At 34.8% G+C, this 24,301-nt stretch overlaps 1 protein-coding gene, 1 long non-coding RNA gene and 1 pseudogene across 2 annotated transcripts; 2 read left to right on the forward strand and 1 right to left on the reverse strand.

The window, feature by feature from the left end:
- Positions 1-17,313: 17,313 nt before the first annotated feature.
- On the reverse strand, positions 17,314-18,486 carry LOC140176919 (inositol transporter 1-like; annotated as a pseudogene).
- Positions 18,487-20,079: 1,593 nt separating this feature from the next.
- Positions 20,080-21,538, forward strand: LOC140173186 (uncharacterized). The gene is made up of 3 exons (XM_072209997.1): positions 20,080-20,314; positions 20,984-21,092; positions 21,183-21,538. Exons 2-3 carry the CDS (start codon positions 21,014-21,016, stop codon positions 21,536-21,538), a joined length of 435 nt encoding a protein of 144 aa, XP_072066098.1. The 5' UTR covers positions 20,080-20,314; positions 20,984-21,013.
- Positions 21,539-22,146: 608 nt separating this feature from the next.
- Positions 22,147-24,075, forward strand: LOC140176920 (uncharacterized). Its single transcript, XR_011868164.1, has 3 exons — positions 22,147-22,241; positions 22,368-22,500; positions 23,655-24,075. It is a non-coding gene; the product is annotated as an uncharacterized lncRNA (long non-coding RNA).
- The last annotated feature ends 226 nt before the right edge of the window (positions 24,076-24,301 follow it).

The following is a 24,301-nucleotide window of genomic DNA, read 5'->3' on the forward strand; positions in this document are numbered from 1 at the left end:
GAGGGAGCAGAGTGTCCACGACCTGTGGTGGTGTAGGAAGAGATTTGCACGCTACTCTATTCCAGAGGCTTTCGATTGCTTTTCCTTCGGAATATCCTTCTTCGATTCCTCAGTTTGGTGGTTTTGAATACTCTAGCAATACTGGTAGTGTTTTGTTTTCTCTTTCGATTTAACTCATTTCATATCTGAATTAAAGTTTCTTAAATTGAATTAAAAAAAAATGGAAATGTGTGTTACGAAACATACTATTGTTCTATGCCCCTTAAAATGTTTGACTTCCTTCAATTTTGAACGATTTTACTATAGATATTATAGTTCTTATACATTTTGGCATAGATTGTAATTTATACCTGTTAGTTTACTTCTTTGTTGATAGGGAGAACATGATTTTTTGGTGATGAGAATCTTCATTTTAAGGACTTTTTATGTTCTCTATCTTCTCTGTGCACTTTGATTAATTGTATTTTGTAACATCCTTAGTTGGCTTGTTTAGGTCACTTATGCAGGACTTGATGCGACATAAAATTGGGGTAGCTGTGTAGGAGCAGCATTAATATAGCACTTCCATTCTTATTTCCATCATGTGCTGAAGCATCCATGAATTGATTTGAATGAGAAATGTTGCTATTCATTTAGGATCGTTTCATGTACAGATGGAAGAGAACTTACCTCTATTACTAGTTTCTTTGCATACGCTGCTAAATCTATTATGACTAACTTAATCAGGTTGCAAATAACAACTAATTAGTGATTACAATGTATTGTGATAATATGAATTGATTGAATATTTGTTACATAGGTTTTTGAGGAGCCATGTGAAGCTCAGACTCTCACAAGTCAAGAAGGTCTTCAGACTCCTAATGTCTGTATTTTCTCCTTTTATTTTTTACCATCTGTTTTTTATGGATGACTTTATGAACTCTAGTATTCATTGCTGAGGCTATTTTTGAAACAGCTGTGATTGATTTGGCTTTGTTACCTTTTGCAGGTGAGTAGTCAGCGCTTGTCTGTTGGGATGACACCCAAGACCCTTAGGCTGCCGAAACCTGGCGAGATGCTTCTCTGTCTATGGATCACCTCTTGGTGTTTATAAGGAAAATAACATGGAAGCTATATATGGTATAAAGCAAATGTTCTAATTGAAACTATTGCTATATCTTGTTCATTTTTCTAGGGTTTTCTAGGGTTATTCAAGGATTTCCACAGTTTTTTAGGGTTTTCTAGGGTTATCTAGGATTTTCTAGGGTTATCTAAGGTTTTATAGGTCTTTTTAGGGTTTTATTAGGTTTTTTCTAGGGTTTTATAGGCTTTTATAGGTTTTTATAGGTTATCTAGGGTTTTATAGGTTTTTTCTAGGGTTATTCAAGGATTTCTAGAGTTTTTTGGGTTTTTTAGGGTTATTTATGATTTTCTAGGGTTATCTAAGGTTTTATAGGCCTTTTTAGGGTTTTCTTAGGTTTTTTCTAGGGTTTTATAAGTTTTTCTTCGGTTTTCTAGTGTATTTAGGATTTTCTAGAATTTTTATGATTTTTAAGGTTTTTTAAGATTTTTCTAGGATTTTCTAGATTTTTCCATGGCTTTCTATTATTTTCTAGGTTTTTCTAGTATTTTTCTAGGATTTTCTAGGTTTTTTTTCTAAGATTTTCTAGGGTTTTCTAGGAATTTTAGGGGTTTTTAGGGTTTTCTAGGGTGATCTAAGGTTTTCTAGGATTTTTAGGGGTTTTTAGGGTTTTCTAAATTTTTTTAAGGTTTTCTAGGGTTACCTAGAATTTTCTAGGGTTTTTTAGGATTTTTCAGAGTTATCTAGGTTTTCTATGATTTTTTAGGGTTTTCTACGATTTTTATAGGGTTTTCTAGGGTTATCTAAGGTTTTCTAGAATTTTCTAAGGTTATCTAGGATTTTCTAGGGTTTTTAAGATTTTTTATGGTTTTTAGGGTTTTTAGGGTTTTTCTAGGGATTTCTAGAATTTTCATGGATTTTTTAGGGTCTTTAGGATTCTTAAGGTTTTTAGGGTTTTGTAGAGTTTTTCTAGGAGTTTTTAGGGTTTTCTAGGATTTTTCTAGGATTTTTAGGGTTATTTTAGGGTTTTCTAGAGTTTTCTAGGTTTTTTCTAAGGTTATCTAGGGTTTTCTAAGGTTTTTTAGGATTTTCTAGGGTTATCTAGGGTTTTTCTAGAATTTTTTTAGTGTTATCTAGGGTTTTCTGGGATTTTCTTGGGTTTTCTAGGATCTTCTAGGATTTTCTAGGATTTTTAGGTTTTTCTAGGGTTATCTAGGGTTTTTTAGAGTTTTTTAGGATTTTTCTAGGGTTTTTTAGGGTTTCTAAGGTTTTCTAGGATTGTCTTGGTTTTTCTAGGGTTTTCTACGATTTTCTAGGGTTTTTAGTTTTTTTAGGGTTTTTTTTTATGGTTTTTAGGATTTTTTAGGATTTTTCTAGGGTTTTCTAGATATTTTTAGGGTTTTCTAGGATTTTTCTATTGCTTTCTAGGGTTTTTCTAGGGTTTTCTAGGGTTTTCTAAAGTTTTCTAGGGTTATCTAGGGTTTTCTAGGATTTTGTAGGGTTTTGTAGGATTTTTCTAGGATTTTGTAGAATTTTTTAGGATTATCTAGGGTTTTCTAGAATTTTTAGGGTTTTTCTTAGATTTTCTCGGGTTTTTTAGGGTTTGTTAGGATATTTCAGTTTTTTTAAGATTTTCTAGAGTTTTGTAGGGTTATCTAGGGTTTTCCTGAATTTTTTAGGATTTTTCAGGATTTTTTTGGGTTTTCTAGGTTTAATTTTAGTATATTAAAGGAAAAATTTCCAAGGCGTAGAGCGAAGAAAATGGTCAAACAATCAACTCAATTGAAGGCACTTAAAACCGAAACGCAGCAACCTTAATTCAAGGAGCTTGAAATCGAAGGTACAGCAAAATCAAATAACAAATTTCTTGATCAGCATAAAGTTTTCACTATTTATTTTCATTAAAACTCTATCTGTGTGTTTGTGGCAGTGGAGCGTCAAATCAGTGCAATTAGGGTGTGTCGTGATGTTGACATCGAGCGATTGTTGATGGAACTTCGTTTGGTTCGAATGTGTTTCAGTGAGGAACAGCTCTGGAAGCCAATGCTACAGGTCTTCGAAGAAACCTTACCAAATCTCTCAATTGTGAAAGATGAAGTGAACGGGAAATTCGATGTGAAGTGAAAAGAGAGAGGGAGCAGAGTGTCCACGACCTGTGGTGGTGTAGGAAGAAATTTGCACGCTTCTCTGTTCCAGAGGCTTTCGATAGCTTTTACTTCGAAATATTCTTCTTCGATTCCTCAGTTTGGTGGTTTTGAAAACTCTAGCAATACTGGTAGTGTTTTGTTTTCTCTTTCGATTTAACTCATTTCATATCTGAATTAAAGTTTCTTAAATTGAATTAAAAAAAATGAAAATGTGTGATACGAAACATACTATTGTTCTATGCCCCTTAAATTGTTTGACTTCCTTCAATTTTAAACGATTTTACTATAGATATTATAGTTCTTATACATTTTGGCATAGATTATAGTTTATACTTGTTAGTTTACTTCTTTGTTGACAGGGAGAACATGATTTCTTGGTGATCATTTTAAGGACTTTGTATGTTCTCTATCTTCTCTGTGCACTTTGATTAATTGTATTTTGTAACATCCTTAGCTGGCTTGTTTGGGTCACTTACGCAAGACTTGATGCGACATAAAATTGGGGTAGCTGTGTAGGAGCAGCATTAATATAACACTTCCATTCTCATTTCCATCATATGCTGAAGCATCCATGAATTGATTTGAATGAGAAATGTTGTTATTCATTTAGGATCGTTTCATGTACAGATGGAAGAGAACTTACCTCTATTACTTGTTTCTTTGCATACGTTGCTAAATCTATTATGACTAACTTAATCTGCTTGCAAATAACAACTAATTAGTAATTGCAATGTATTGTGATAATATGAATTGATCGAATATTTGTTACATAGGTTTTTGAGGAGCCATGTGAAGCTCAGACTCTCACAAGTCAAGAAGGTCTTTAGACTCCCAATGTCTGTATTTTCTCCTTTTATTTTTTACCTTCTGTTTTTTATGGATGACTTTATGAACTCTAGTATTCATTGTTGAGGCTATTTTTTAAACAGCTGTGATAGATTTGGCGTTGTTACCTTTTGCAGGTGAGTAGTCAGCACTTGTCTGTTGGGATGACACCCAAGACCTTTAGGCTGCCGAAACCTGGCGAGACGCTTCTCTGTCTATGGATCATCTCTTGGTGTTTACAAGGAAAATAACATGGAAGCTATATATGGTATAAAGCATATGTTCTAATTGAAACTATTGCTATATCTTGTTCATTTTTCTAGGGTTTTCTAGGGTTATCCAAGGTTTTCCAGAGTTTTTTAGGGTTTTCTAGGGTTATCTAGGATTTTCTAGGGATATCTAAGATTTTCTAGGGCTTTTTAGGGTTTTCTTAGGTTTTTTCTAGGGTTTTATAGGTTTTTCTTAGGTTTTCTAGCGTATTTAGGGTTTTCTAGCATTTTTATCGTTTTTAGGATTTTTTAAGATTTTTTTAGGATTTTCTAGATTTTTCTAGGGCTTTCTATTGTTTTCTAGGTTTTTCTAGTGTTTTTCTAGGATTTTCTAGAATTTTCTAGAGTTTTTCTAAGATTTTCTAGGGTTTTCTAGGAATTTTAGGGGTTTTTAGGGTTTTCTAGGATTTTTAGGATTTTTTAAGGTTTTCTAGGGTGATCTAGGATTTTCTAGGGTTTTTAGGGGTTTTTAGGGTTTTCTAAATTTTTTTAGGGTTTTCTAGGGTTACCTAGAATTTTCTAGGGTTTTTTAGAATTTTTCAGGGTTATCTGGGTTTTCTAGGATTTTTTAGGATTTTCTAGGATTTTTATAGGGTTTTCTAGGGTTATCTAAGGTTTTCTAGAATTTTCTAAGGTTATCTAGGATTTTCTAGGGGTCTTTCTAGGGTTTTCTTTGGTTTTCTAGGGTTACCTAGGGTTTTCTAGGTTTTTTCTAGAATTTTCTAGGGTTTTTAAGATTTTTTATGGTTTTTAGGATTTTTCTAGGGGTTTCTAGAATTTTTATGGATTTTTTAGGGTTTTTAGGGTTTTTAGGATTCTTAGGGTCTTTAGGGTTTTGTAAAGTTTTTCTAGGAGTTTTTAGGGTTTTCTAGGATTTTTTTAGGATTTTTTTGGGTTATTCTAGGGATTTCTAGAGTTTTTTAGGTTTTTTTTAGGGTTTTCTAAGGATATCTAGGATTTTCTAGGGTTTTCTAAGGTTTTTTAGGATTTTCTAGGGTTATCTAGGGTTTTTCTAGGATTTTTCTAGTATTATCTAGAGTTTTCTAGGATTTTCTTGGGTTTTCTAGGATCTTCTAGGATTTTCTAGGATTTTAAGGTTTTTCTAGGGTTATCTAGGATTTTCTAGAGTTTTTTAGGATTTTTCTAGGGTTTTCTAAGGTTTCTAAGGTTTTCTAGAATTGTCTAGGTTTTTCTAGGGTTTTCTACGATTTTCGAGGGTTTTTAGTTTTTTAGGGTATTTTTTTAGGGTTTTTTAGGATTTTTCTAGGATTTTCTAGATATTTCTAGGGTTTTCTAAGATTTTTCTATTGTTTTCTAAGATTTTTCTAGGGTTTTCTGGAAATTTTCTAAAGTTTTCTAGGGTTATCAAGGGTTTTCTAGGGTTTTGTAGGGTTTTCTAGGATTTTTCTAGGATTTTGTAGAATTTTTTAGGATTATCTAGGATTTTCTAGAGTTTTTCGGGTTTTTCTTAGATTTTCTCGGGTTTTTTAGGGTTTGTTAGGATACTTCGGTTTTTTAGGATTTTCTAGAGTTTTCTAGGGTTTTCCTGGATTTTTTAGAATTTTACAGGATTTTTTAGGGTTTTCTAGGGGTTAATTTTAGTATATTAAAGTCAAAATTTCCAACGCGTAGAACGAAGAAAGTGGGCAAATAATCAACTCAATTGAAGGAACTTAAAACCGAAACGCATCAACCTCAATTCAAGGAGCTTGAAATCGAAGGTACAGCAAAATCAAATAACAAATTTCTTGATCAGCATAAAGTTTTCACTATTTATTTTCATTAAAACTCTATCTGTGTGTTTGTGGCAGTGGAGCGTCAAATTAGTGCAATTAGGGTGGTTCGTGATGTTGACATCGAGCGATTGTTGATGGAACTTCGTTTGGTTCGGTCGTGTTTCAGTGAGGAACTGCTCCGGAAGCCAATGCTGCAGGTCCTCGAAGAAACCTTACCGAATCTCTCAATTGTGAAAGATGAAGGGAATGGGAAATTCGATGTGAAGTGGAAAGAGAGAAGGAGCAAAATGTCCACGACCTGTGGTGGTGTAGGAAGAAATTTGCTCGCTTTTCTGTTCCAGAGGCTTTCGATTGCTTTTCCTTCGGAATGTCCTTCTTCGGTTCCTCATTTTGGTGGTTTTGAATACTCTAGCAATACTGGTAGTGTTTTGTTTTCTCTTTCGATTTAACTCATTTCATATCTGAATTAAAGTTTCTTAAATTGAATTAAAAAAAATGAAAATGTGTGATACGAAACATACTATTGTTCTATGCCCCTTAAATTGTTTGACTTCCTTCAATTTTAAACGATTTTACTATAGATATTATAGTTCTTATACATTTTGGCATAGATTATAGTTTATACTTGTTAGTTTACTTCTTTGTTGACAGGGAGAACATGATTTCTTGGTGATCATTTTAAGGACTTTGTATGTTCTCTATCTTCTCTGTGCACTTTGATTAATTGTATTTTGTAACATCCTTAGCTGGCTTGTTTGGGTCACTTACGCAAGACTTGATGCGACATAAAATTGGGGTAGCTGTGTAGGAGCAGCATTAATATAACACTTCCATTCTCATTTCCATCATATGCTGAAGCATCCATGAATTGATTTGAATGAGAAATGTTGTTATTCATTTAGGATCGTTTCATGTACAGATGGAAGAGAACTTACCTCTATTACTTGTTTCTTTGCATACGTTGCTAAATCTATTATGACTAACTTAATCTGCTTGCAAATAACAACTAATTAGTAATTGCAATGTATTGTGATAATATGAATTGATCGAATATTTGTTACATAGGTTTTTGAGGAGCCATGTGAAGCTCAAACTCTCACAAGTCAAGAAGGTCTTTAGACTCCCAATGTCTGTATTTTCTCCTTTTATTTTTTACCTTCTGTTTTTTATGGATGACTTTATGAACTCTAGTATTCATTGTTGAGGCTATTTTTTAAATAGCTGTGATAGATTTGGCGTTGTTACCTTTTGCAGGTGAGTAGTCAGCACTTGTCTGTTGGGATGACACCCAAGACCTTTAGGCTGCCGAAACCTGGCGAGACGCTTCTCTGTCCATGGATCATCTCTTGGTGTTTATAAGGAAAATAACATGGAAGCTATATATGGTATAAAGCATATGTTCTAATTGAAACTATTGCTATATCTTGTTCATTTTTCTAGGGTTTTCTAGGGTTATCCAAGGTTTTCCAGAGTTTTTTAGGGTTTTCTAGGGTTATCTAGGATTTTCTAGGGTTATCTAAGATTTTCTAGGGCTTTTTAGGGTTTTCTTAGGTTTTTTCTAGGGTTTTATAGGTTTTTCTTAGCTTTTCTAGCGTATTTAGGGTTTTCTAGCATTTTTATCGTTTTTAGGGTTTTTTAAGATTTTTTTAGGATTTTCTAGATTTTTCTAGGGCTTTCTATTGTTTTCTAGGTTTTTCTAGTGTTTTTCTAGGATTTTCTAGAATTTTCTAGGGTTTTTCTAAGATTTTCTAGGAATTTTAGGGGTTTTTAGGGTTTTCTAGGATTTTTAGGATTTTTTAAGGTTTTCTAGGGTGATCTAGGTTTTTCTAGGGTTTTTAGGGGTTTTTAGGGTTTTCTAAATTTTTTTTAGGGTTTTCTAGGGTTACCTAGAATTTTCTAGGGTTTTTTAGAATTTTTCAGGGTTATCTGGGTTTTCTAGGATTTTTTAGGATTTTCTAGGATTTTTATAGGGTTTTCTAGGGTTATCTAAGGTTTTCTAGAATTTTCTAAGGTTATCTAGGATTTTCTAGGGGTCTTTCTAGGGTTTTCTTTGGTTTTCTAGGGTTACCTAGGGTTTTCTAGGTTTTTTCTAGGATTTTCTAGGGTTTTTAAGATTTTTTATGGTTTTTAGGATTTTTCTAGGGGTTTCTAGAATTTTTATGGATTTTTTTAGGGTTTTTAGGGTTTTTAGGATTCTTAGGGTCTTTAGGGTTTTGTAAAGTTTTTCTAGGAGTTTTTAGGGTTTTCTAGGATTTTTTAAGGATTTTTTTGGGTTATTCTAGGGATTTCTAGAGTTTTTTAGGTTTTTTTTAGGGTTTTCTAAGGATATCTAGGATTTTCTAGGGTTTTCTAAGGTTTTTTAGGATTTTCTAGGGTTTTTCTAGGATTTTTCTAGTATTATCTAGAGTTTTCTAGGATTTTCTTGGGTTTTCTAGGATCTTCTAGGATTTTCTAGGATTTTTAGGTTTTTCTAGGGTTATCTAGGATTTTCTAGAGTTTTTTAGGATTTTTCTAGGGTTTTCTAGGGTTTCTAAGGTTTTCTAGGATTGTCTAGGTTTTTCTAGGGTTTTCTACGATTTTCGAGGGTTTTTAGTTTTTTAGGGTATTTTTTTATGGTTTTTAGGGTTTTTTAGGATTTTTCTAGGATTTTCTAGATATTTCTAGGGTTTTCTAAGATTTTTCTATTGTTTTCTAGGATTTTTCTAGGGTTTTCTGGAAATTTTCTAAATTTTTCTAGGGTTATCAAGGGTTTTCTAGGGTTTTGTAGGGTTTTCTAGGATTTTCTAGGATTTTGTAGAATTTTTTAGGATTTTCTAGAGTTTTTCGGGTTTTTCTTAGATTTTCTCGGGTTTTTTAGGGTTTGTTAGGATACTTCGGTTTTTTTTAGGATTTTCTAGAGTTTTCTAGGGTTTTCCTGTATTTTTTAGAATTTTACAGGATTTTTTAGGGTTTTCTAGGGGTTAATTTTAGTATATTAAAGTCAAAATTTCCAACGCGTAGAACGAAGAAAGTGGGCAAATAATCAACTCAATTGAAGGAACTTAAAACCGAAACGCATCAACCTCAATTCAAGGAGCTTGAAATCGAAGGTACAGCAAAATCAAATAACAAATTTCTTGATCAGCATAAAGTTTTCACTATTTATTTTCATTAAAACTCTATCTGTGTGTTTGTGGCAGTGGAGCGTCAAATTAGTGCAATTAGGGTGGTTCGTGATGTTGACATCGAGCGATTGTTGATGGAACTTCGTTTGGTTCGGTCGTGTTTCAGTGAGGAACTGCTCCGGAAGCCAATGCTGCAGGTCCTCGAAGAAACCTTACCGAATCTCTCAATTGTGAAAGATGAAGGGAATGGGAAATTCGATGTGAAGTGGAAAGAGAGAAGGAGCAAAATGTCCACGACCTGTGGTGGTGTAGGAAGAAATTTGCACGCTTTTCTGTTCCAGAGGCTTTCGATTGCTTTTCCTTCGGAATGTCCTTCTTCGGTTCCTCATTTTGGTGGTTTTGAATACTCTAGCAATACTGGTAGTGTTTTGTTTTCTCTTTTGATTTAACTCATTTCATATCTGAATTAAAGTTTCTTAAATTGAATAAAAAAAATGGAAATGTGTGATACGAAACATACTATTGTTCTATGCCCCTTAAATTGTTTGACTTCCTTCAATTTTAAACGATTTTACTATAGATATTATAGTTCTTATACATTTCGGCATAGATTATAGTTTATACTTGTTAGTTTACTTCTTTGTTGACAGGGAGAACATGATTTCTTGGTGATGAAAATCTTTATTTTAAAGACTTTGTATGTTCTCTATCTTCTCTGTGCACTTTAATTAATTGTATTTTGCAACATCCTTAGCTGGCTTGTTTGGGTCACTTACGCAGGACTTGGTGCGACATAAAATTGGGGTAGCTGTGTAGGAGCAGCATTAATATAGCACTTCTATTCTCATTTCCATCATGTGTTGAAGCATCCATGAATTGATTTGAATGAGAAATGTTGTTATTCATTTAGGATCGTTTCATGTACAGATGGAAGAGAACTTACCTCTATTACTTGTTTCTTTGCATACGTTGCTAAATCTATTATGACTAACTTAATCTGCTTGCAAATAACAACTAATTAGTAATTTTAATGTATTGTGATAATATGAATTGATTGAATATTTGTTACATAGATTTTTGAGGAGCCATGTGAAGCTCAGACTCTCACAAGTCAAGAAGGTCTTCAGACTCCCATTGTCTGTATTTTCTCCTTTTATTTTTTACCTTTTATTTTTTATGGATGACTTTATGAACTCTAGTATTCATTGTTGAGGCTATTTTTTAAACAGCTGTGATTGATTTGGCTTTGTTACCTTTTGCAGGTGAGTAGTCAGCACTTGTCTGTTGGGATGACACCCAAGACCTTTAGGCTACCGAAACCTGGCGAGACGCTTCTCTGTCCATGGATCACCTCCTGGTGTTTACAAGGAAAATAACATGGAAGCTATATATGGTATAAAGCAAAGGTTCTAATTGAAACTATTGCTATATCTTGTTCATTTTTCTAGGGTTTTCTAGGGTTATCTAAAGTTTTCCAAAGTTTTTTAGGATTTTCTAGGGTTTTCTATGGTTATCTTGGATTTTCTAGGGTTATCTAAGGTTTTATAAGGCTTTTTAGGGTTTTCTAGGATTTTCTAGGTTTTTCTTGGGTTTTCTAGCGTATTTAGGGTTTTCTAGCGTTTTTATGGTTTTTAGGGTTTTTTAAGATTTTTCTAGGATTTTCTATATGTTTTTAGGGTTTTCTAGTGTTTTCTACGATTTTTAGGATTTTCTAGAATTTTTAGGGGGTTTTTAGGGGTTTCTAGGATTTTTAGGATTTTTTAGGGTTTTCTAGGGTGATCTAGGGTTTTCTAGGATTTTTAGAAGTTTCTAGGGATTTCTAGATTTTTTTAGGGTTTTCTATGTTACCTAGAATTTTCTAGGACTGTTTAGGATTTTTCAGGGTTATCTAGGGTTTTCTAGGATTTTTTAGGGTTTTGTAGGTTTTTCTAGGATTTTTTAGGGTTTTCTAAGGTTTTCTAAAATTTTCTAAGGTTATCTAGGATTTTCTAGGATTTTTCTAGAGTTTTCTTTGATTTTCTAGGGTTATATAGTGTTTTCTAGGTTTTTCTAGGATTTTCTAGGATTTTTAGGATTTTTTATGATTTTTAGGATTTTTAGGGTTTTCTAGAATTTTCTTGGATTTTTTAGGGGTTTATAGGGTTTTCTAGATTTTTCTAGGGTTATCTAGGATTTTAAGGATTTTCTAGAGTTTTTCTAGGAGTTTTTAGGGTTTTCTAGGATTTTTCTAGAATTTTTAGAGTGATTTTAGGGTTTTCTAGAGTTTTCTAGGTTTTTTCTAGAATTTTCTAAGGTTATCTAGGGTTTTCTAGGGTTTTCTAGAGTTTTTTAGGATCTTCTAGGGTTATCTAGTGTTTTTCTAGTGTTATCTAGGATTTTCTCGGATTTTCTAGGGTTTTCAAGGATCTTCTAGAATTTTCTAGAATTTTTAAGTTTTTCTAGGGTTATCTAGGGTTTTCTAGGGTTTTTTAGGATTTTTCTAGGGTTTTCTATTATTTTCTAGGGTTTTTAGTTTTTTTTAGGTTTTTTATGGTTTTTAGGGTTTTTTTAGGATTTTTCTAGGGTTTTCTAGATTTTTCTAGGATTTTCTAGGGTTTTTCTTTTGTTTTCTAGGGTTTTTCTAGGATTTTCTAGGGTTTTTTTTAAGTTTTCTAGGGTTATCTAAGGTTTTCTAGGGTTTTGTAGGGTTTTCTAGGATTCTTCTTGGATTTTCTAGATTTTTTTAGGATTATCTAGGATTTTCTAGAGTTTTTAGGGTTTTTTTTGGATTTTCTAGAGTTTTTTAGGGTTTGTTAGGATACTTCGGTTTTTTTTAGGATTTTCTAGGGTTTTTAGGATTTTTTAGGGTATTCTAGGGTTCTTTAGTGTTTTTTAGAATTCTCTAGGATTTTCTAGGTTTTTTCTAATTTTTTTAGTGTTATCTAGAGTTTTCTAGGATTTTCTAGGATTTTCTAAGTTTTTTAGGATTTTTATAGGGTTTTTTAGTGTTTACTAGGTTTTTTCTAGGGTTTTCTAGGGCTTTAGGGTTTTCTAAGGTTTTTTTATGGTTTTTAAGATTTTCAGGATTTTTTTAGATTTTCTAGGATTTTTCTATTGTTTTCCAGGGTTTTTCTAGGGGTTTCTAGTGTTTTCTAGTGTTTTTCTAAAGTTTTCTAGGATTTTTTTTTGTATTTTCTAGGGTTTTTCAGGATATTTTAAGATTTTCTAAGATTTTTTTAGCATTTTTTAGAATTTTTCTAGGATTTTGCACCAAGTGAGAGGTCCTTGGTTTAATACCCACCTATAACATATTTTTATAACATATACATATATAAGATGTAAGTTAGTCACACTCAATCTCTCATCCTCTAATTTATCATATTTTGACATAGTTTATTGTTAAAGTATTCAAACTATTTTAAATTATTCCAATTTAGCCACTTAAATTTTATTGTTTAAATTTTAAATATTTAATTTTTAATCATATTTTTAATTTTATCTTTAAATATAAAAAAAAATATTGTTAAACTAATGAACTATTAACAAAAATGAAAAATCTAAAGATTTCAAATTAATACATGAGTGACAAACCCCCCAAAAAATACCCCAACGACTATGACATCCCATTTTCTCTTTGTTTACCCAACAATACCCACTACTTTTAAATCCCCAATCTTCTTCTTCCACAGCCCCTCAGTCTCCCACTCTGTCATAGACCATAACGGCAGCCACTTCTTTCTTCAGCATCCCTCCGATCTCTTCATTGTACATTGTTGCTATTGCTGTTGAGGCTGCAACCTTTGAGCTCGATGCCGATCTGCTCTCTACTATGTACTCTCTTTCCAACTTTTTACTTTCTCTACGCACACCGCCGTTGTTCTATCCACTAGCAGTCTCGGCCGCCGCCTGCAAACTCTGCTGCCAGCACTACAACGAATGTCTCCTTCCGTCAGAAAATTAGGTATGCGTTCTCTTTCTTCATCTTCTATTTGTTGTCATTTCTCATTTTGGAACCTAAATTTGTGTCTCTTATTTTATTTTATCTAAATATTTGTTTTTTTCTCTTCCTCTATGAATTGAATTTATTTATTTTTAAACTATGGTATTTTATATGATTGTTTTGTGTTATTTTCTGGAATGATAGAACTTTGGCACTAGAATTTGCTTAATGGAATGGATATTGATGGCGTGTTTCTTCTTCTATTTTTTTGTGCATCTCTTAATTTTTGATTAATTGATTATTGAATATTGATGAGTTGATCAGTTAAGAATATGGATTAGTTGGATTTTTAAATTTCTTTGTTCATCTATCTTTTTTATTAGGTTAGTTGTGGGTTGTCTTTTTATAAGATAAAAATACAGTGTAATTAAACTTTATTCAATTCAGTGAGAGCTTTTTAATATTTGTGATGTGTTCTTTCGAAATAGAGGCTTAATTTGCTTGTGTATGATTAAACCTTGCTGCTTTATAAAAGAATGAACTAGTTAACATTTTGGGGCCTTAATTTGCTTGTCATTTGAATTTAATTAAAGACAAATGGAAGAATGAAGGCCTTAGTTTGCTTCGGTTTGCCTTACCATTTAGGTTCACTAATCCATCTTCATTAAATACAATGTAATAAGTGTCTTGCATATGATTGTTTGCGATTCTCAATTTATCTTTTATTCATGTAATGAGACTCCTTTATGGCTATGCAATTGATGACTGCTTGTTAAACTAACCATATTCTTGTCTTTTATTATTGTCTATGTTAATTTGTTAATTGAAATATATCAGATCACACAGAATATTATTATTCATTGAAAAAGTTAAGAAGTTGAAGAAACACAATCTCTGGGATAACTTTTGTCCCATTTTAGATTAAAAAAAAATAATAGTTTACAATCAAAAGATGTCAAGAAAGAAAATGGGTTAAGCAAAAAAAGAGAAAGAAATAAAAAAAGAAAGAAAGAAGAAAGAAAAGTTGAGATATGCATTGATATAAAGGGCATCTAAAAACATATTGTGATGACTAAAAGATATCTCTATATATGTATCATGTTGCTAAATGCTACAAAGGGAATGGACATATAACCTAAGATGGAGGAAAAATAATGAAGGATGTTGTGAGGAAATATTGAGTGATTGCTTTGGGAGATGACAAAAAGCTATCCACCTGCTGTATTTTTGGTCTATTAAGTAATAATGTAGATTAAAATGACGATAGGTGAAAACTTTTAACATGGATGTCGCAAATTATATTATGTAGGATATTTGTGTCTTTATTTGTGGTCTATTGTAGACATAGTTATCAAACTCGGCTTGACTCCGGTCACCTGGCCGAGCCACTCGTTGAACCGATTGTGCAACAAACCCGGTCGAATCCCGGTTCGACTCGACGGGTTTTTGTGAAACCCAGTAACCCGACTAGTTAATTTAACCCGGTCTGGCATCATTTCATAACCCCCTCCTCCCCTTTCCCTTTCGATGAAACCATATGCCCAAATGCCAAATCTGATACTCTTGACTCTGAGAGTCTGAGTAGAACCCCCCAACCTAGCTAGTCTCTGTGCTCTCTCCATCTCTAGCTCGGCAGTCAGAACCCAGTACTCAATAGTCCATCTCTCGTCTCTCCCCTCACCTCGACAGTCGTCACTTTCAGTCTCTCACGGCCTCACCTCGTCGCTTTCTCAGTCTCTCACCTCGTCCACTCACCTTGGTCGTCGTCACGATCCCATGCCCCTGCGCTCGCTTCGCTGGCGACAGAAGCAAATGGAACCGCATCTGGTCCCTCGGGTGGTGGTAGTGGTCATCTTCTTGCTTTTCACGGTCTCTGTCTCACACCTGGTCTTGATCTCTCCCTTCCCTACGCTCTTCATCGCCGGTAACAGAGGCAACAGATCCTGGTGGGCTGGTCTTCGTTGTCGTCTTCTTGCTTTGAGCCTTGCCGTCAGATTCCTTCGTGCAACCCGATTTGGTGAGTTCCCCCTGTTCTTTCTGTTTCAATTTTGTTGCTGCATCACTGCACTTTGATTTTGTTGCCAAAATAATTTGTTGCTGAAAGTTGAACGTGATGCTAAAATTTGTTACTGATTATCATGAACCTTGAATTTGTTAGTGAGTTTTCCCTGTTTTTTCTGTTTCAATTTTCTTGTTTTTTTGTTGCTATCTGAAAGTTATCATAGTTATCATAGCTGAATTTGTTGCTAGAACTCTAGAAGTAGAATTTGTTTTCAGCTGTAAGTTGAATTTGATGCTGAACCTATCATAAATGTGGTTGTTGCTGGAAGTAGAATTTGTTACTGGATAATTGACTTGAGTTGAATTTGTTACTGAACTTTCTTGTTGTGTTGCTTAAAAAATGCTAAATCTTTTGTTGTTGTATGTTAAGCAATGTTTTGAAAATTAGACCGAACTGGCCGGTCGAACCAGTTCATCAGACAACCGGCAAAAAAAAGATCCGATCTAGAGTGTAAAACCATTCAATCCAAAACCGTTAGTAAATCGCTTAATCGGCCGGTAATCAGCCGGTTGGACTGGACCGGGAACCGACCGGTTCTTTTAAACGCTATGTTTTGAGCCTTTTTTTTTAAAAGGAAACCAACGCGTAAACGCTCACCCTCACCCACCCCCTTCCCCCAAGCGAAATTCAGAATTGAAAAGCAAAGCTTGCAAGTTCAAAAAATAGGGTTCTGGGTCCTGCCGCGCCGTCCGTTGTTCTCGGCGCCTCCGCGGCCTCTTCCTTTTTCCTGTTTCGAACCCAGCCACTCTCTCGGCACATCGTCTGGTTGAGGGTTAGAGCTGCTTGCCGTCTATTCGTCGGCGTCGTCTCCCCGGTCGCCGTCGTCTGTTCGTCGCTCTACTCTTCGTCGGAGGTTAGTGGCACTGCTTTCAGGCTTACAGGGTTTTTCACTTCTTCGGTTCTTGCTTTTATGCTCTGTTTAGTGATTTACTGATTCTAAATGTGGATTGAAATTAAATGGTTGATTTTGTGTTGTTAAAATAGATTTTTTACTCTGCTGCTGCTCTTTTTAATTTCCGAGAAAGTGGTGAAGTGGAGAAGAAGGAATAACAGTGGTCGTCGCCTGGTGGCCGTCCTGCTCGCCGTCGTCTACTCGCTGTCGCGCTCAACTGCTCAGATCGAAGGTCGGTGCACATTGCTATTGCTTGTTCTTCTTTTTTTATGCTCTGTTCAGAAGTGAGAACGAAGGGTTTAGGGTTTTACTACTGTTAATGCTATTGTTGAATGATTAACTCTGCTGTTATTGCTGTGCTGTACTCTGTTTGGTTTTTTTTCTATGCTGTATTGAAATAATTATACTGAAACTTTGATAATTCTTTGTTAATTATGTTAAAATTTTGATCAATCTGCTGTCTGCTGAAAATGTTACTAATCTTTGTTAAAATTGTGGTGAGGTGTGAGCTTTTATTTGTTCAATGTAATCACTTTATTAAAATGATACTAAAGCATGAGCTTTTATATGAATGATTGAGTCTTCTCTATTGTATTGAACTGAATTTATTTATTAAATTTTTTAGTTAAATTCTGCCAAGTTGTATCTTGTTTTGAACTGATTAAAATGAATGATGGAATTTTTATTGTTGAATTTTTGTTGTTAAATCTTGTTTCCATTGAAAAAAAGAAACTAAAAGGAGTAGAAAGCTTCCACAAACTATAGAATATTAAGTTAATTCCCACAAAAAAACATATGCAAATGTCATGAGTTATGCAAAAATAGCATAAACAACTTACATGAATTCCATGTATTGAAGTTTATTAATGATCATGTTTCACAGCAATAGTATAAGCAAATATCAATGCTTCTACAAATTATTAACTGTTAATATCTATTTTTGTACAATTGTTCTCTCTGTTTTAGATGTTGAGTATTGCTAATTTTCAAAATATCAGTGCTCAACCTCTGCATATTTGGTCTATGTTCACTTATCTTTTCAATCATTTGGTTGCCAAAGAAATGAAGAATCAAGGAGTTTTAATCAAGGTTAAAAAAACCGGACCGGTCATCAAACCGCTCTAGTCACTGGTTCACTGGTTTAACCGGTGATTCAACCGAAAAAACCGTTTTATAATAGAATAATAAATAAATTATAAATACACATCCAAAAAAATAATTATAGTCTAATATAAATCTTAAAATATCTTCAAAATTTAAAACACTACATAAAATATTTCATCAGTCACTGATTCTCAGAAGTTGAGATTGAGTATTTCCCTTCATATATAACAACTCATGAACTGAATTGAATGCTTCAATACTACTACTGATATTGAATGTTGACTCGAACAATATTCAAAACGAATGGAATAAGTAACATGAATACATTACAACATATAACAAATTGACTGCTAATGCATTGTGCAAAAAAGGTTGCATGCATTCTAATCAGAGTAGAACTAGGATCCATTTGCATACTTAAGATTGAAGAAGGCTCTGAGTGCGAGGATTCTTACCCCAAGCTCTATCCTTCCATAAAATCTCCACTTCATCAAACGTCAACCCTTTGGTTTCAGGAACAAAAACAAGCACAAACAGAAACACAAGCACAGCTATGCCTGCAATGATCAAGAAAGTAGGACCAATTCCTGCACCTTGAGCAACTGATAGAAATGACTCTGCTACAATCAAATTGGAAACCCAATTGACAGTTGCAGACATGCCGCCGTAAATTCCTCGATATTGTTCGGGATATATCTCTGAGTTTACTGTCCAAGGCACAGTCCCCATCCCCGGTGAGAAGAATGCAATATACAGGGCCAATCCTAGAACCGCAAGCCATCCATACAAAGCATTTTCAGATGATTGCTTGAAAAATGAAATGGATAGGATGATCAGTGATACTATTACTCCTGCTAAGCTATAGAGGGACAGTTTTCTTTGCCCTGCGTGGTCGATAAGGTAAATGCCAAGAATGGTGCCGCAAGCATTCAAGCCACAACTATGAGGGATAGAAGAAGAGCTAACTCATTAGAGCGGAAGCCAGCCATTTGCACAATCGTTGGGCTGTAGTACATTACTGTGTTAATGCCTGTAAACTGATGAAAAGCCTGCACAATCAACCATCATATGCTTGGTAAAGAATAACTAGTTTATTTGAGAAACACTCAGGAGCCATTCAAGTATTCAACACAACACCTTATCTGCCTACAACATTCAGCCATTCAACACAATACAATTCTGCCTACAGCATTCACCCATTCAACTTTTTTTTAAATAGAGTAAATATCCACTTTCCAGCCTTGACAAAACACCGAAACAGAGTAACAAAGCAAAACACAAAAACATGAATGTATGAAACAGAACATTATGCGAAGACGAAGATTATGAAGACGAAGTAAGAGGCCAGCGAAGACGACGCGTTCTGGAATCAGAACCATACATTCTAACATAGAAGATGAAACAGAGAAGATGAAAGTATGAAACAGAGGAGTCACTCACCTGGGTGCTGACGAAGCGAAGACCAGCGAAGACGAAGCAAAAGGTCAGCGAAGACGAAGCAAGAGACTAGGCGACCGCGGTGGCGCTGACGACCTGAGAACCCCGGCAACGGCGGTGGCTACTGGGCTGGGATTTAGGAATGCTTCAGAGCTAGGGTTCACGAGACGAGACTGAGACGAATGAATGTGGGATGGAGGGCTGCCGGTGTTGACTGTTGAGGACCGCGCGATGAGAGGGCTACTGCTTGCTGGTGTTGAGAAGATGAAGACGATGGAGATGGAGGGCTACTGGGCAGGGAACCAGGCGACGATGGAGGGTTACTGGGGCTGAGGTCCAGGCGATGGCGGTGGCGCTGACGACCTGTGACCGCGGGGACGAAGGATGGCGACAGGGGGGCTATGGTTCAGGGCGGCTAGGGTTATCCATTGGAGATGATTCAGATGAATCATGAATGAATGGGGTCGGGGGAAGAAAGGGGGGGTGGGGTGCTCCGGGTGCTCCACGAGCGAGTCGGGTCGGGTTCATTTTTTTATTTTTTTAAAAATCATAAAACGGCATCGTTTAGCGTAACCGGCCGGTCACCGGTTCGGTCCAATCGGCCGGTTTTTGGCCGGTTCACCGGTTCTTGAGCGGTTCTTCTGTGCACAGTTTTCAGATGAGGACCGGACCGTTTGCAGCGCCGGTTCGTGGTTAAACCGGTCGAATCGGCCGGTCCGGTCCATTTTTCAGAACCTTGGTTTTAATTTTTATTTGTTTTTTTAATGAGCTTCAAGTCAATAAAATTATTGAATGTGACCTCTATGATGTATTGCACATAAGATGAGGAAAATGTTGATCAAGCTCCAAATTTGTCCTATGAAGATATAGATGTCGATTTTAAGATCACTTGGACTTGATTATCGATTATGTTATCTTTTGCTTGCTCTTGTTTATTTAAATAGAGAAAGTATTTTGTACTAGAAACTAGTTTATTATCTCTTTTTACATTATTAGTTGTCAAAAATTAACATTTGATTATTATTAATATGTTTGTAAAGACTTGCATTTTAAGTTTTAGTATGTAATTTTAATTTCATTTATATAATTTTATATTTTTTAAATTATGACCGGGTCAACCAGGTGAATCAGTAACTCACTAGTTGAACCAGTGACCCGGTGAACCGGTCATATGACCGGGTGAATTATCGGTTCGGTTCTGATAACCATAGTTGTAAAAACCGGTGAACTGGACCCATAACCAGTCCGGACGAGTGGTATGACCGGATAAGGAAGGGAACCGTTGAGAACCGGGTTGAACCGGCTGGTTTTGCTGAAAACCGGAAAACCGGCGGTTTCTGATTAACCGACCGGTTCGAAAACGTTTTTTTTTATTCCTTTTCCAAAACGACGTCGTTTTGGTTTATTTTAAAAAAAAAAGAAAAAAAAAAAGAAAGGTCCTCGTAATTACGGACCCCAGCCCCAAACCCCACCCCCAGTTCCACTTTTCCCCTCCCCCCAACCCTAATGTGCGAACTGCTAACCCTCTCCGCCTCACCTCATTCTACGTCACTCACCCAGCCACCGCCGCCAGCCGCCCGCCGTCGTCCTCTTCGTCTCACCGCCGGTCAGAACTCTGAAGTCTGAAGGAACCAACGAAGTAGGAACAGGACAGAGACAGACCCGCGGCTGTCTCTCATCGCCGTCGCCGCACCGTCGCCCTCGCCGTTGCTGCGCCGTCGATCTCGCCGTTGCCTCGCTCTTCTGCTCTGTCAAACAGGTTAGCTCCAGTTCTCCTCTGTAGCCTGTTCTGCACTTCTTGCTGTTACAGTGTTATGCATATTTATGCTTGTTGAAATTTCTGGGATGAATATGCTTGTTGAAACTTGAAAGCTTGAATCTGTTATGAATAATGTTAATCTATTATTGTTCTGTTATGATTTATGAATATGCTTGTCTTGCTGAATAGGGAATTTAACTGTTTAAGATTGCTTGTTGACTAATGCTTGTCTAGGATGAATATGCTTGTGCTGTGAATTTAACTATTTAAGATTGCTGTGAATTTAACTATTTAAGCCTTTAAGGTTGCTGTCTTGCTGAATAGGGAATACTGGAATAGGAATTAAGGCAACTAACAATATGTATTTTGAATGTTTATCTTTGTATTAGTTATATTTAGACTTTGAAACTTGGTTGTTTTTAAAATGTTGGTGAAGAACTAACAATATGTATTTTGAATTTATTAAGTTTATGACTATTTTTAGTATTTTATATTTTTTATTTATGTGAAACCGGTTTTATTGGTTCAACCAGTGGTTTATCGGTTGAACCAATAAACCAGTGAACCAGTAACCTGACCGGTTCGATCATCGGTTCGGTTTTTACAACTATGCTGATAACTATGATTGTAGCCATTTTTTCTTACTATATTATTTTTAGTATATTAAAGGCAAAATTTCCAAGGCGTATATCGAAGAAAATGGTCAAACAGTCAACTCAATTGAAGGAACTTAAAACCCAAACGCAGAAACCTCAATTCAAGGAGCTTGAAATCGAAGGTACAGCAAGATCAAATAACAAATTTCTTGATCAGCATAAAGTTTTCACTATTTATTTTCATTAAAACTCTACCTGTGTGTTTGTGGCAGTGGAGCGTCAAATCAGTGCAATTAGGGTGGTTCGTGATGTTGACATCGAGCGATTGTTGATGGAACTTCGTTTGGTTCGGTCGTGTTTCAGTGAGGAACAGCTCCGGAAGCCAATGCTGCAGGTCTTCGAAGAAACCTTACCGAATCTCTCAATTGTGAAAGATGAAGGGAATGGGAAATTCGATGTGAAGTGGAAAGAGAGAGGGAGCAAAATGTCCACGACCTGTGGTGGTGTAGGAAGAGATTTGCACGCTTCTCTGTTCCAGAGGCTTTCGATTGCTTTTCCTTCGGAATGTCCTTCTTCGGTTCCTCAGTTTGGTGGTTTTGAATACTCTAGCAATACTGGTAATGTTTAGTTTTCTCTTTCGATTTAACTCATTTCATATCTGAATTAAAGTTTCTTAAATTGAATTAAAAAATGGAAATGTGTGATACGAAACATACTATTGTTCTATGCCCCTTAAATTGTTTGGCTTCCTTCAATTTTGAACGATTTTACTATAGATATTATAGTTCTTATACATTTTGGCATAGATTGTAGTTGATACCTATTAGTTTACTTCTTTGTTGGCAGGGAGAACAGGATTTCTTGGTGATAAAAATCTTCATTTTAAGGACTTTGTATGTTCTCTATCTTCTCTATGCACTTTGATTAATTGTATTTTGTAACATCCTAGCTGGCTTGTTTGGGTCACTTACGCAGGACTTGATGCGACATAAAATTGGGGTAGCTGTGTAAGAGCAGCATTAATATAGCACTTCCATTCTCATTTCCATCATGTGCTGAAACATCCATGAATTGATTTGAATGAGAAATGTTGCTATTCATTTAGGATTGTTTCATGTACAGATGGAAGAGAACTTACCTCTATTACTAGTTTCTTTGCATATGCTGCTAAATCTATTATGACTAACTTAAACAGCTTGCAAATAACAACTAATTAGTGATTGCAATGTATTGTGATAATATGAATTGATTGAATGTCTGTTACATAGGTTTTTGAGGAGCCATGTGAAGCTCAGACTCTCACAAGTCAAGAAGGTCTTCAGACTCCCAATGTCTGTATTTTCTCCCTTTATTTTTTACCTTATATTTTTTATGGATGACTTTATGAACTCTAGTATTCATTGTTGAGGCTATTTTTTAAACAGCTGTGATTGATTTGGCTTTATTGCCTTTTGCAGGTGAGTAGTCAGCGCTTGTCTGTTGGGATGACACCCAAAACCCTTAGGCTGCCGAAACCTGGCGAGATGCTTCTCTCTGTCCATGGATCACCTCTTGGTGTTTACAAGGAAAATAACATGGAAGCTATATATGGTATGAAGCAAATGTTCTATTTGAAACTAATGCTATATCTTGTTCATTTAGTTTCTTGTTGCATTAAGAGAAGGCGACAACTCTTTTTGTTTAACATCTGCATACTTTCCCAAACATAAACTTCCAAGATGGTACTCGAAAGTTTATGCCGCTAATAAAAATAACCTGGAAAGATAACAAATAAGCTCCAAGAGATTTAAAAAGTGAGAAAACTAACTGGATATTAGTTATATTTTTTCATAAAATACTTTAGATATTAGATTTCGATGCGATTTTTTGTAAGTATTATTAGAAAAATGAGACTTTGTCATAGTTAAAATTTGGTGATTTGTCAAGGAATTTTTTCAATGTGTTTTGTGAATGATTGAATTTAAAATAAAATGCACAAGTTGTTTGCTAAATACAAAATTCCTTTATCATTTATGTAAAAAAAAATATGATATTTTTGTTAATTTTGTCATGTTTTTAAATCTTTTGAGACTTCTTTGTCATTCATAGAAATCTTATTTGGTTATTTTTCATAGCGATATGAGTTTTTTGGTGCAATTTCGGTAGTTTACCTTGTTCCTAATAGCATGTGAGCTATTTTTAGCTCAATTTGTTAGTTACTTTATAAGCTAAGCTCTTGAGCCGGTGAGCTACTGAGCTTGAGCTAAAAATTTGAGCTCATTTATTAAATGAGTCAAACTTAACTTTGCTATGTTCCATGAGCAGGGTTGTATATTCATTTATCGGTTCACATAGATATGTAGATGCCTGAGACCTTGGCATAATATCACCTATATCATTGTATATTATCAACAATAATATATAATATCTCAATTATTTGCATAATGTGTCTTGTAGATTAAATATGTTGAAAATAAGTATGTACTTATAGCCAAAAGCTTAATTAATATCTAAGGGTTAATGTTTAAAATAGTCTTTGAAATTTTACTCGTGCATCAAGATTCCATAATAAGATTAAGCTCGATAATAAATTAGTCAAACCATGAGTTGAGCTAAATATTATCAAGCTGAGTTTGAGCATTGTCAATTTTGGGGTTGACTTTGCGTAATTTCAACCCTTGATTTTGTTTTTGTTCTTTCACACTGAATGAAAATCCTGGAATCTTCCAGAATACTCTAGTTATGATATCTATTATTATCTGCAGAGTCAGAAGAAGGTTAAATGCCTGCTAAAGCTATTATGCGCACTAACAGTACCATTCTCTTCATCTCCTTAGAGGATGGCCATGTAAATTTGGTGTCCCCTAGTTCATCATTTTTCATTTAATGTTCTACAGTTTTAGATGAATGCCATTGACTAATTAGATCAAAGAAATGCAAGTATTGGTTTTCAGTTGCTAGACCATTCTACAAAGTTGCTTATACCCTATAGTTTCAAATTCAGTGTTGGTTTATACTTGGGGAAGCATAATTGTTAGATTATTACATAGTTACATTGAGGTTCAGTTATTTAGTTAGTAATGAGAATTATTCTCCTAAATATGTTGTTAGGATTGGTTTCATTCTGTTAAGAGTAGTACAAACTACTTAAAATGAGTATGTAAGTGATAGCTATGATTGATTGTATCGGTCAACCTCATTTTAAATTTATGCTTAGATTTTTCTCCCAGCCTACTCAATGTCTCAGCCTCCATGCCTACTCAATTTGTCTGAGCCTCCATGCATTCCATTGGCTATTGACATTTGTTAACCCTTCGTGTTATAAATTTTAATAATTTGAATTGTGTATTCTCTTTGCTAATAGATGTTTTATATTGTTATGAAAACCATCATGTAATATTTAATTTGAAAG

Source organism: Arachis hypogaea, chromosome 12 (assembly GCF_003086295.3).
Source record: "Arachis hypogaea cultivar Tifrunner chromosome 12, arahy.Tifrunner.gnm2.J5K5, whole genome shotgun sequence".
NCBI lineage: Eukaryota > Viridiplantae > Streptophyta > Magnoliopsida > Fabales > Fabaceae > Arachis > Arachis hypogaea.